The following is a 13,451-nucleotide window of genomic DNA, read 5'->3' on the forward strand; positions in this document are numbered from 1 at the left end:
GCTCAATGGACACTTGAGACACAGACCCAAGATATTGGAGAGCCAGTCAAAGCCATAGCGCTTTCTCCTGTCTGATACCACTCATGCTTGTCTCGTTGGTTCAATAAATCTGACTTTAAACATGTAAATGGAAAGAAGATATATTTCTACAGATGCCTGAATCCTCTGCCAACTCAAAGGAAAAAGTAAAGACGGGGGAAAGTCAGGGGAGAACTTGATGTGGAGGCAGGGGTTGGAGGGGAAAGATGAAAGTAGTGCTGGATGTGTGAATGGAGGTAGAGTAACGGGTGTGTGTTGCAGTTGGCGCTTTTGGGAATCAACACTGAAGGGGACAGACGAGTGGGTCGGAACATCTTCATTACTGTTTATAATGGTAGGAGGGCTAACAGGCATACATCACAGTCACTCAACCACTCTCTGATGAAGACACAGAGGGTTTCCTCAGATCTAAACAGGAACCCACCAGAGAGATGAGAGAGAATAACAAACAAAGCAAATCAGGTCCCTTGTCTGCACATACAACCATGGGCAGAGTGACAACAACCCCCCTCCTTTCTCTGCATGGCTCTGCCGCAGAAAAACCTCCTAATCTTCCCCACACTCATATTCTCAGTGCTCTTCTTTCTGCTGGAATGTTTGTTTGTTTTGACTGACACCACAATCAGTATACCTTCTTCCACTGCAGACCTTAGAGGAAGCTAATTGAAACACACTGCAGCTTCTTTTTTGACCAAGCTACTATTCCCCAGCCAAATTCCCATGCATACATCAGCTGCAGCCAGGCGTACTGTGCTTAAAAACGATATAGAAAGTAGAGTTACTTAATTTGAAAGATCTTAAGAGTATAGAAATAAATGAGGAAAGCAAAACTCCATCAAGGGTAGTTAAGACTTAATTGAAATCACAATTGAAGCATAATTGGTTCAGCAATTCCGAGAAAAACTGCTAAATTGTTGTCTAACGCGCGCCATCACTGCAAACATAGAAATCAATATGACCTTGACAAGTTGGAAATTACAACGGAAAGCAAGTAATGGAAAGAGAAAGTCTGCTATAACTTCAAAAGCGTGGCATATAGAGAAGAAAATTGCTAGAGCTATCACAAAAGTTAGGAAAGAGTCCCCTGGCCACCACAAAAAAGTTATTCGTTTTCTGACGCTCCTTTTTTTTTGGTTGTTATTTGACAAAATGAGTGGCAGTCACAGTGCTTGTGACTTTTCCCTTTGTTGTCCCAAAATATAGACACATACATACCAATCTTTAAAACCTACCCCACTCCTATCACAGAACAAAAAGCCTGTAATTTATAGCCGTGCCAAAATGACAGCATGCTGTTACTAAACAAGCGCATTTATTTTATACTCTACTGAGAATTCACAGTCATCACTTTCAACATGCAGGTAAGGGAGAATGAAACTGCACTGTGCTGTGCTTAACCATGCTGATAATAACTGTGGGGCTTGATTTACAGCAGGTTCTGTTGCTGATGGCACAGATACCTGCTTAATTTAATTGTTACTGTTTTATAGCCTTAATCACATTCAGCAAATACAAAACTCCCCCCTCCTCCATCCTCCATCCTCCAACACGTCTTCTTCATCCTCAGCTTCCATTAGCAGCAGACCTGTTTATCTATAACAGTGTTAGCTTACAGACGCATGCACAATGGATGCACACACACACACTCAGAATGAAGCGCGGTGTTAACACTGTGTCTGAATCAAATCCCTGAATAGGATACAACAGTGTAAAGTGAGTTAGCTATTGAGTAAGCTCGCGCCGGCCTTTCTAACCTCCCAGTGGGAATGCAGGTGTTTGTGTTACCCTGGGCCAGCTATGTTTAGACGTGAGTCTTGGACAGGACCCAGCACACCGACAGAGCTTCCCTGGTCCCGGTGGACGACGGCGTTCTGTCTCTGCCTCCTCTAACGCTGTCAAGGGCTCGAAACCTGGCAGAACAACATCCACTCAGGAGCAGCCGGCTGCCCTAAACATCTGTGCTTACACCGTCTCAACGCCTACAGTATCAGTTTGTGTAGTGTGGGTGGAGACAGTGACATACTGATACATATGCATAATGCATCACTACTGTGCACGTAATAATGGGCATGATTATTACAACCATCACCAATGAATGGTAGACCAAGCTCTGCTATAGACAGCTGCCTTGACTGTTTGATTGTTCTGCACGTATCTTACTTTTTACACAATTGGTTCCAACATGCATGAGTTGCTTTGTTTCCCCTGTGACTGTGGACACATTGTAAAACTTTTACTGCAACAGTTAAGCTTCACAACAGCCACTAGGTAGACATTTTGGAATTTCGCTCACTGACTTTTTAATGAGCAAAAATAAACAAAGCTATCTTTATGAGAAAAAGATAAAATCAATATTTTTATTTATTTTTATTTGTTTATTTATTGGGGGATTTTACCTGTCCACCCTGAGCACAAATGACCAAATATAGCTAAAGTAGAGCTTAAAGTATTCCACTAAGTGCAACTTACTTAAGCAAGGCTAGCATCGCCAGCTTCTGGTTCTCCCATCAAGTTGTAGTCAAAGTGGCTATTCTGGTTACACATTTCTCCATTACAATGACTATGTATCTGTGTCACTAGACACAGCATTCAACATTTCCAAAACTAAAATACTGACAAACTGCACCCCACTACAAAACATCATGTGTCATCTGTGCCTGTTTACATCCGGTAGTTACTGCATGTTAGCAATACAGTGTTATGTTAGCTACGGCCCTGGGTTGCTTCATTCAGGATTTGACACAATATATGCACTCAAAAAAGGAACATTGGTGTTTGTTCAATCAGCATAAATAAAACATGTAGCTTCTACTAGATTATTTCATGTTCAGTGGTTAAACATGATTAAATCATGTTGTTTCAGCATGATGTGCAAAATTGTTAAAACAACAAGATCACTTTATGTTAACTTAACCTAATTGGTTTAGGTAGGAATCCCATCTGCAAAACTCTCCAGAGCAGGAGGTGGCAGTAATGTGCAATAAGCCCTATTCATCAGAGAGCAGAGCCAAAGGATAACGCGCTTTTTGTTTAGGACAACAGTTATAGAATATTTACCATATAACTGACTGATTACCGTATTGACCTGAATATAGGGCGACCTTGACGGTAAGACAACCCCCTTTTTTCAGGACCAATATTTGATAATCAAAATTCACTTTGATTATAGCTATTACTTTTATTTACTTTTTTTTATTGCATCCTGAGAAAATAATTGAATTTTTAATTGGAAACAGATTTTATTTTTGGTTTTCAATAAAATCAACAAGACCTGTGTTTCAAATGCAACTCAGAACTCAGCTTTGGTAACAAGCATTCCTTCATTACGTTTCTCAATAACAAACTTATCACCCTCTTGTCAGTGTCTTGGAAAAGACAGCTTGAGGATAAGCTTTTCTTTTAAAGTTTGCATTTTTCAGACGGTCTTTTTGAACACACAATCGTTGGACATTACATTGGGAAACTGTTTAGCGTCTCTGCTGCATTGACCATTGTTATCTAAAGATTAGCATCATAACTCTGCCTCAGTTGTCTCTTAACTTGCCCACCCATTGATCTGCTTTGTCCCCGACAATCACTGCACCTCTCCTTTTCTCACCTCCTGTCGGTAGCTCCTGTCACTGCATCTCTGCTGCAATTGACCGATGATCACAGCCTCAGCGAGGTCACTGGCTTTACAAAAAGCTGGCGCCCTCTGCTGTTGCAGTCGTGTACCTAGACCCTATGACGACCCTAGACAACTATCACCATATGTTAATGGTTGGACCCCGATTATAAGACAACCCTACTTCTTCACATTATTTTCAACGATAAAACCTCCCCTTTTATTTGCTCAATACGGCAGTACTCCTGATGCTATGGTGAGCGTGATACTGTTAAAGTCAACCAAGCATGTACATCTCTCGTATTTTTAGGTAGGTTTGAAACCCTCAGGTTTATAATTTTCTGTTTCTTTCCACTCCTTTCATCCCTAATGCCTTCAGTGTGCCAGAATCCTATACAAAACATGCTTTAGCTATGACAAAAAATGTATGTATCCAGTATTTTTGTACTGATTTGAGCACTGCTCCACAGTGCCCCCTGGGTGAGAAATATCAGCCCCTCCCACTACTTTGAGCTACAGGCCTGATATTTTTTGTGCATAACTATCAGGCATAGACTTACAAAAAAGTCTCTTATCAACATGAAGAAATCTAGACAGAAAGTTCAGAAGTTTGAGTAAAATGTCAAATTTCGATAATTTCGCAAGATCAAAACAAACTTGTTCCACTGTGTTTTTGATTTGTTTGCTTTTTAGATCCTCTTCAAATTCTTTCTTTCTTTTTTTGTTTTATTTTGTTTGTTTGTTTTAGTCATTACAGATTGATCCATTTGATTGTATTTATCTTCTTTGTCATTATTTGCCAAGGCCTAATTATTGTCATTATCTATTGTCCTTATTCTGATTACCACAGCCATCATAAATAACAACTGTCAGCGTACATACACAGAGACATACATAATGATATTCATATCCAGAGACACACAGCTATGAACATCAGCAGCAACCATTGTTGACATAACGGCTTTGCATTATTCCAGTCCTGTATATTTAGAACACACTTGTTTTTTAGTGAAATGCAATATTCTACTGCTAACAAAATTAAACTAGTGAGAGTTACAGTCCATGTACTCTCCTCAGCCAAGACTGAGGTTTGCATCTGTTCATACTGACACACGCAGTCACTGTGCGAGCAGAACAACTAGCAGATCAGACAGACACAAAACACCAGTATGCCCTATTTTCAGCATTTTGGGAAACACAGGTGTTGCAAAGCCCGTAGCTATACTCCTGTAACACAAGAATAGAAACTCTGAGAAGACTCCGCTGCTGCGTGAGAGTGTAGAAAAGTCCCATGAAGCCCAATTAGAATTCTGCTTCACTTCACTTACTGATTGAATGAGGTAATCTGTTCTCATTTAAATGATAGCATTTCAGTCAAGCAAGGGACCAGCTTAGTCATGGAAAACAAATGAGTTCCCTATCCCGTGAAAACCGCTCACAGCTCTGCTAGGAATGTAAAATGGAGACAGGCAGTGAGTCCGTTGTCATTGTTTTCGTTCGCCAAATCAGCATGCAGTCACGTCTCTATTGTGTGGATGGCAGTGTTTAGACGTGTGATGCATTGTATGTCCCAGAGCACTGTCTAAATTTTCCAAAGAGACCCAAGACATCTATAGATGCTTTCGCCTCACTTTTATAAATGGGCCTTGTCTGCTGTAGCGGCTGAGAGCCATCCACATCAGGCAGAGCGAGACGATTCTGCCCGTGACATCCCAAAACTCTCACCTAAACGCGCAGGGAGTGTCTGTATGCCTGTCAAAGAAGCTATCACTCACAAACACAAACAGATGTTCTTTATGTGATCCCGTGTCAATTTATTAACATCAGCTGTTGTGTGTAATACAGCATGTGTCAACTAACGTCTTCATAGGTGGGGGAGCGTCCCATTTGTCATTCTGTGATTTGTTTTTCTTAGCTGGCACTCTGTGCTGCACTCTCTGCCTGCCGTAATGAGGAACGTGCTGTCTGCTCCCAGTCACCAGGGAGCTTGTCACAGCATGGAGGACTGCCACGAAAATATGCTGAAGCCAGCACAGAAAAACCTGCCCCAGAATGATGATTTATTCACACAAAAGAATGCTATTGACATAAGGAGGTGTGAAAACCTGTCTTAATGCCGTTTCCTCTTTCCATTCATTTTTTCCCATTTCTTCCCTCTCTGCTCTTTCCACTTTCTAATCCTCACACCAGGTGGGCAAAAGGAGGCAGTATAATCAGGGAGGTCTCTGGAGACACATATGAGGTCATTGTGGACCACTCATTCTTCACAGAGCCCGTTTCCTGCGAAGTTACCAACCCTCTTGGCAGCACAAATATCAGCCGCAACGTTGACGTCTACTGTGAGTGGCTCCTTCACTTATACTGCATTAATGCGAGGAAAATGATAATGCATGGTTATGGATTTTTCTTGTTTTGTATACTCTGACACAGAACCCCAAGACCACAGCTAATGTTTCATTATAGATTTGTTATAGCTTGTTTATCATGTTTATTTCAACAGTTGGTCCTCGCATGGCAGCAGAGCCTCAGTCCTTGCAGGTGGACCTTGGATCTGACGCTGTGTTCAACTGTGCCTGGACAGGAAATCCTTCACTCACCATCGTATGGATGAAGCGGGGATCTGGAGTGGTTAGTATATTGATTTGCACAGATGCTGAAATGTTATCTTATACTCAACACTCACATACTGCAGGTTGTGAAGTTGTTTTTTCCTGTTATAGCCTGTTTTTAAAACCATCCTACATTTCTTCGCTTTGTATGAAGCAGTTCAGATTGAAGCATGATGTCATGCTCTTATGTTTTGAAAAGATTCCAAGGCCATTATAGTACCAGACTCCAGGTGACCTGTTCTCACATACAATCTGCTTATTTGATCTTGAATTCATACTCATTCCACCTTTCCTTTTGTCAACATCAAAAGCCAAAGCTAACCCCTTCACTCCACTGAGCTTAAACCCCAAATTGGATTTTAATAATTGAGGAGAGGTGCCCTTTAAGTTATTAAATGGTCCTTGTGCCTATGTGCTGCCTTTATTTTTTCACCCACTGCTCTGCCTTGTTGCTATCTCACATGCTAAGGTGCCTTTGCTGTCAATGCATTTGATGATCTCTGACTTTTTTTGCCGCAGGTTCTTAGCAACGAGAACCTCCTGACGCTGAAATCTGTGAGACAGGAGGATGCGGGGAAATACGTTTGCCGCGCTGTGGTCCCACGAGTAGGAGCAGGGGAGAAAGAAGTTTCTCTCACTGTCAATGGTAAGTTGTTTTATTGATTTATCTTTCAATCAGGCTCAGAGAACCAAAACAGTTGCACAAAGCGTTCTCATACAGGGGTGAGTTTTGAGGTCAGGTGTCAACAAAAAGGAGATAGCAATTTGTCACAAGAGTCAATGTTTTGCTTCCTCTGTGGTTTGTAAAAGCTTCAACAGAATCTGCAGTTTTGATTCACTGCTGCAGTACAGCATTTTTTTTTTTTTTTGAAAGATATCTGTATGGAGCCAGATCAGTGTCAACATTCACAAATGTAAAATTTGTGTATGTGTAAATGCATCAACGAATGTGTAAACTGATCCACAAATGTCCAAACAGATTTGCAGATGTGTAAAAAAGTAAGATTCACAAATGAAAAAAAAAAGAGTCTGCTATTTGTTAAACCTTGCTGCATTTGAGTGTGGATTTTGAGAGTCTCCTGACATGCTTAAGTCCACAAATGCATATTTTTCATCAGGTAAAGTCTGTGGCCAATCAGATGTCTCCTTCCTTTTCAGCCAATCACAGTCACATAGCTCTAAGGATATGTTTTGATGTGATCACTGTTGCAGAATCTGTGCATACAGAAATACTAAGAATGGCATGCACTTCACAGTGAAATCACAACTAAAACCTATCCATAAGCTTTATCATTTTAAGATCATCTTTACAAGTATTACATTTTCCAAGTATTCTGTTAGACATCATTTTATAGTATGGTATAAATGCTGTGACCCCTAATATCTGTCAGTCTGCACGTGTGAGCCTGAGCTCAGGGCAACATAACCCTCTTTCAAACAACCTTTTTCTACATATTTGCAGATTAAATCATGTCGGGATTGAAGAAAAAAATCACATGAACACAGACAGCCAATTGGGAGGCCCACCTTATACATTTTTTTTAAATTATTATTATTATTTTTTATTCATTTATTTACATATGAGAATCATCCTGTGTGCATTTGTGAATATTTTACACATTTGCAAATCTCTACACATTTGTAGATCAAATTGTGCATTTACTAATCTCTTTGCACATTTTTGGATGAATTCATTCATTCATTCATTTTCTGAACCGCTTATCCTGTTCAGGGTCGCGGGTGGCTGAAGCCTATCCCAGCTGTCATTGGGCGAGGGGCAGGGCACACCCTGGACTGGTCGCTAGTCAATCACAAGGCTGACACACAGACAGACAACCATTGACTCACACACTCACAATTTAGAGTGTTCAATTAACCTGGTGAGCATGTTTTTGGACTGTGGGAGGAAGCTGGAGGACCTGGAGAGAACCCAGGCATGCTAAGGGAGAACATGCAAACTCCACATAGAAAGGTCCACCTGCAAAGCCAACCGGGAATCAAACCAGTGACTTTCTTGCTAGCCTTGCGCCACTGTGCAGCTCTGAATCAATTCATGCATGTGTAAATCTGTTTACACATTTGTGGACTGACTCACACAATTGTGGATACATTGACACACACACACAAATTATGCATTTTGTGAAGTTTTACACTGATCTGGCTCCATACATCTGGTTTTATAAGGCAGGAAGAGCAGCATAACTCAAGCTTTGACAAAGGCCCAGCATGTAGCACGTATCACGCCCATTAAGTAATTTTCCCCACAAAGATAATGTAAGAAAACAGAGCAGTTATGGCAACTACCCCCATTTTGAGGTTTATGTAAACAAATCTTTGTACATTCAAGATATAGTCTAGGTAGCATATTCCATAAACAGGTGAAATGCCAATCATAACTTATATAACTCAAAAAAGGAAGCTGCCTTTTTGAGGCACCAACTGACTTATGAAAACCAGCCTTGGTGGGAGACCTGGATACTCTCAAACAAATGACTGCATTAGCAGTGTTTTATATTCAGGGAGCATGCCTGGATGTAGCAGATTTTCTCCTTTTACATGTCTCTTATTTTCCTCTGTCCAGTTGAGAGAATCCAGGCCATAGAGAGGACAAAAGACAGAAAGAAAAGAACAAGGGAGGGTTTAAGAAGCTGCTGAGATGATGTGGAGTTAATGCTGACAGTGTATCAGCGCACATTTTCAAAAGCTAACAAAGGAGTTTGCCTGTAAGCAACACTGGTGCTGATTCGGGGATGAAAATACATCATGTAGCAAACAGTGTGTGTAAAGAGTTTCTTTTCAAAACCCAGACGTTAGCTTTGCATATCAGAGGGAGAGTGGGATACCAGTATTCCCTCCAGCACAAGATCAGAACCATGACTTTCTATGAACCGCAATGATCCCCCCCCTCTTCACACCCAGGAATTCCACTAAAATCAGGGAAGAAGAGGCGTAAGAAAAATTCAAGATTATTCTATTGTCTCCACATTTTGTTTCTGGCAACCTATGCTGGCTTCCTTTCTGTAAGCCTTCATATGTTTACAGAATTCATAAAATCATGTGAGCTCTTGTGTTTTTGATGCCTCTCGTTCCACTCATGTAACTCTTGAGATCCTCCAAAAGTGACGCCGTGTGGGGGAGAAGACGGATTGTTTTAATAAAGAATATAGCACAAAGAAGCCAGAGCAACCTGGGAAACATACAACAAAGATGAAATAGCATGTTTATTTAGTCTCTGCAGACTTCATTTGAGCAAATTCTGGATGCCTTTTTATTTGTGTTTATTCTTCCTCTCTTCCTTTGCGTTCTCCTGTTGGAATTGGTATTTGACATTCAAAAGCCCCTTTCTATTTAACCTTTTGAATAATTTAATTTAATTTTTCTTAAAATATTTTCCATGAAATCACATGAGGAATCTCCTCCGTCACTTCTTGCTTCGTCTTCAAGACGCATCTGATTGTTTAACTTGTGAAAGTGCAAACGCTGCAGCTGGAGACAGGAAGGACGGTCTTTCTTCTTTTGGTCTATGACTGTCCTGGACTCTACGGTGGCCCTGAGAGCTCACAGTGCTGCAAGTTAAGAAAACACATGCAAAAAGACAGAACACGAGCAAATTAAGACCACAACACAACACAACAGAAGTGTTTCCAGAGGACACTTAATAGTGATGCACATGTGCATCTATGCTTGTTGTTGCCAAAAACACAAACTTTTTACCTCATTTTCCAACACAACTGATGGAAGGATAACCATACTAGAGCTGTGACTGAAAATCCACGTCAACAACACATGTCGAGACATGTGCATTATTTTTAAGTGTCCTCTGGAAACACATTAATTGTGCTGCAGTGTGTTTGCAGCACGTTTTTTTGAATGTGCTATGTTTTGGTGTTGGCAGCGCACTACATTGTTGTGTTCGGTTGTGGTCTTTTCAGTGTGTTTAACTTACGTGTTGTGGTCTTAGCAGGGTGTTTTTCTGATGTGTAGTGGTCTCTGCAGCGCATCTTTCCAATGGGACATGTTGCTGTGTTTATAGTGGGTTATTCTAATGTGTTGTGTTGTGGTGTTTACACCGCATTTTTCTAATGTGTTGAGATCTTTGCAGTGCTATATCCAGAGTTGGGGTCCATTACTCAAAAAAGTAAAGAGTTACCCGTTACTCGTTACTTTTGAAAAAAGTAGTGCCTTACACTACTTGATTACTCCATGGAAATAGTAAAGAAGTTACACTACTCGTTACACTACTTTATCCCCCTGATACATCTTTATATGCTTCAAGAGATTCGCGGTTGTGTTCCATGCAGTATCCAGCCTCTTATTTCCTGGACATAACTTGCATTTTACGGTCACGCTCTTCTCCTTCTGCTCTACAAAATCAAAATTATGTGCATATCGCCATCCCTCAAACTTTGTGTTCTTTCTAGCCGGGGGCTCCGCATTCGCCATTTCGACTCTGTCCTCCTCCATACTGTTTACTGTTTTGACTTGACTACAGAAGTGCCCCGGAAGTGTATGTCACATGCAAATTGGTGTGTTATCCCGGTAGCGCGGTCTGTGTGTATTTCTTTTAATCCAATTCTAATGAGCTTTATTGACACGAGAAAACATCCGTTTAAATTTTCAAAGTACGTACAAAATACAAAAACAGTTAAAAGGGGCCTTTACAGTGGGAGAGAGTGCAGTGTTGTCAGTGGGGCACAGATTTATATAAGGCAACCAATTTTACTGTGACAGTTCCATCAGCCCTGAACCAGAAGAGATAGCGAGTAGTTGCTCGTATGGCCACCGTTCAATCTACTGGTGGTAATAAAAAGAACTCCGCTTAAATAGTAATATTTTGGTTGCTCTATTTGCTGCCATTGTAAAAGTAATGATCATAGCCTTTCATTTGTAACTCTAGTTTAACTACTAATCCAGGAGGAGTAGTGCCGTTACACTACTCGTTCCTATCAAAAGTAATTTAACTACTTGTAACGTTCGTTACTTGTAGTTATATACCCAACTCTGGCTATATCTAATGTGTTGTGTTGTGGTCTTTGAAGTGCGTTTCTCTACTGTGTTGTGTTGTGGTCCTTGCATCGCATTTTTCTAATGTGTTGTGTTGTGGTGTTTGCACTGTGTTTTTCTTTAGTGTTATGGTCCTTGAATCGCATTTGGTAACGCTTTATATGAAGGTCCTGTAATAAGCATTAATAAGACCTTTGTAAGTACTTATAAGATGCTTATTAACATTATTTGTTTATAAGACTATATAACTGCTTAATAAGTGTTTAATAAGGTAATTTTAATAGTTACTACAAGACAACTTAATCTATAAGCTATATGGAACCTAACCCTAACCCTCTTTGTTTTTTGCCTTCTGCTTTTGTCTCTCATGAGCCCTACCCCAGCCCTTCCCCTAAACCTAACCATTCAGGGCCCCATGCCTAAACCTAACCTGTGGGGCCTAACCCTTACAATGACCTTATTAAACACTTATTAAGCGCTTATATAGTCTTATAAACAAATAATAATGTGAATAAGCATCTTATAAGTACTTACAAAGGTCTTATTAAGGCTTACTACAGGACCTTAATATAAAGCGATACCTCGCATTTTTCTAATGTGTTGTGTTGTTGTGTTTGCAGTGTGTCTTTCTAATGGGATATGTTGTGATGTTTGTAGTGCGTTGTTTAATGTGTTGTGTTGTGATCTTTGCAGGGTGTTGTTTTCATGTGTTGTGTTCTGGTCTTTGCAGCAGGTGTTTCTAATGTCTTGTGTTATGGTCTTTTCTGCGTGTTTTTCTTAATGCTGCGCACGTGTTGTCAGATCGATGAAGATGTTTTCTGAATTTGTCTTTTTGCATGTGTTTTTTTTTTTTTTTTAAGTTGCAGTCCTGTGAGCTCTCAGGGCCACCGTACAGACCTGTCCTATAAAAGCAAACTCTTACCTCAGCAAGATCAGCTTATAAGCACAACAGCACTGACAGCCAGAGACATTATTGATTCTGACAATGAATAACTAAGATAATGGATGCTTTAGCTTCAGGAGGGGCAGGCCATGATACAGTAAATATCAGACAATACTTTGCATATTCAGCGTATTCATGAAACCATAGTGTCTGCTGCACACTCAAATTCTTTCTTTCTGTTTGTTTCCCCTGCAGTTATCCCCCCAACTCCTTGATGCCATCATTTAAATTACATGTGTTTATAATTTGTCATTCTCCCTCCCTCTCTGCTGTCTCTTCCGTTGTGTGTCACCGGCTCCCACTGCGGCGTAGCACACAGACATGAGGATTCTTACTTTCCCCGGGGAAGAATGTAATTTAATTATAATCAAACAGCTAGCAGGGGAGGCGGTTTGTGTTTAAGTCACTAATGGATACATATTGCTTACTCTAGTCAAACATTTTCAGAATGGGAAGCTCCTCTACATTTCAACTCGGTGACATGTATGAGGGGCGGCACTGCACGTCCATGCGTGTGATTATTTACACACCATTCAATATGCATGGCTTTTTCCGCAGCTCTGCAAAAGTTGAGATGGAGAAAAGTTAATTGACGTGCTTGAAGGGAAATTTCTTGCGGCGTCTTAAAGATCATATATGCATTGAATACATATTAACTAATGCATCCAGAAGTGCAACTTGATCTGCTCAGATTTTTTTTTTTTCTGTTGTGGGCATGTGCAGCAAAAGCTGTATGTATAATGACACATACAGTGCTTGGACAGCCTAGGGAGAAAAAGCCTATTACTGCAGTAAGAGCAAAGGAGGGCCTGAGAATTCTACAATATCCCACAGAGCAGTGGGTTGTTATAGGTCTTTTTTTCTGCTATTTCTCTTTCTAGACAGCCTTTATGTGCCTGGCTAATTAGCATTCCAGCCTCCTTTAAACTGGCAATGACACCATATAAGAAAGAAAAGTGCAAATTAATGAAGGAGAAAACTGCATTTAAGATGCCTCACATTTATCCGCCTGGCTAAATTTAAGCATAAGAAATGATCTGCTAGACTCTCTGGAAGACTTTGAACTCACTTTTTTTTTAATTATATGAACCCGCCACATGATACCCAGCTCTGACTAAAAAAATATCTGAATAAAATATATATGTTAAATAGATCTTTAAACTTATTTCCCCAACCATCGTTCAAAAACAAGATTGTATAAGGTTTTTAAAGGTGATGGTTCACTCAGAGGTTTGAGCCTGTTCACGCAGGC

At 40.4% G+C, this 13,451-nt stretch overlaps 1 protein-coding gene across 13 annotated transcripts in view; it reads left to right on the plus strand.

The window, feature by feature from the left end:
• kirrel3b (kirre like nephrin family adhesion molecule 3b) overlaps positions 1-13,451 on the plus strand; it is a 232,834-nt gene that overhangs the window by 194,623 nt on the left and 24,760 nt on the right. For all 13 annotated transcript variants that reach the window (XM_074679700.1, XM_074679701.1, XM_074679708.1 and 10 more), the window contains exons 7-9: positions 5,834-5,982; positions 6,144-6,271; positions 6,772-6,898. In XM_074679700.1, coding sequence (XP_074535801.1) covers positions 5,834-5,982; positions 6,144-6,271; positions 6,772-6,898 — 404 coding nt within the window. The remainder of the gene's footprint in view (positions 1-5,833; positions 5,983-6,143; positions 6,272-6,771; positions 6,899-13,451) is intronic.

This window comes from Halichoeres trimaculatus, unplaced genomic scaffold, assembly GCF_033239565.1.
Source record: "Halichoeres trimaculatus isolate MK-OKI-2021-1 unplaced genomic scaffold, fHalTri1.1 fHalTri1_scaffold_9, whole genome shotgun sequence".
NCBI lineage: Eukaryota > Metazoa > Chordata > Actinopteri > Labriformes > Labridae > Halichoeres > Halichoeres trimaculatus.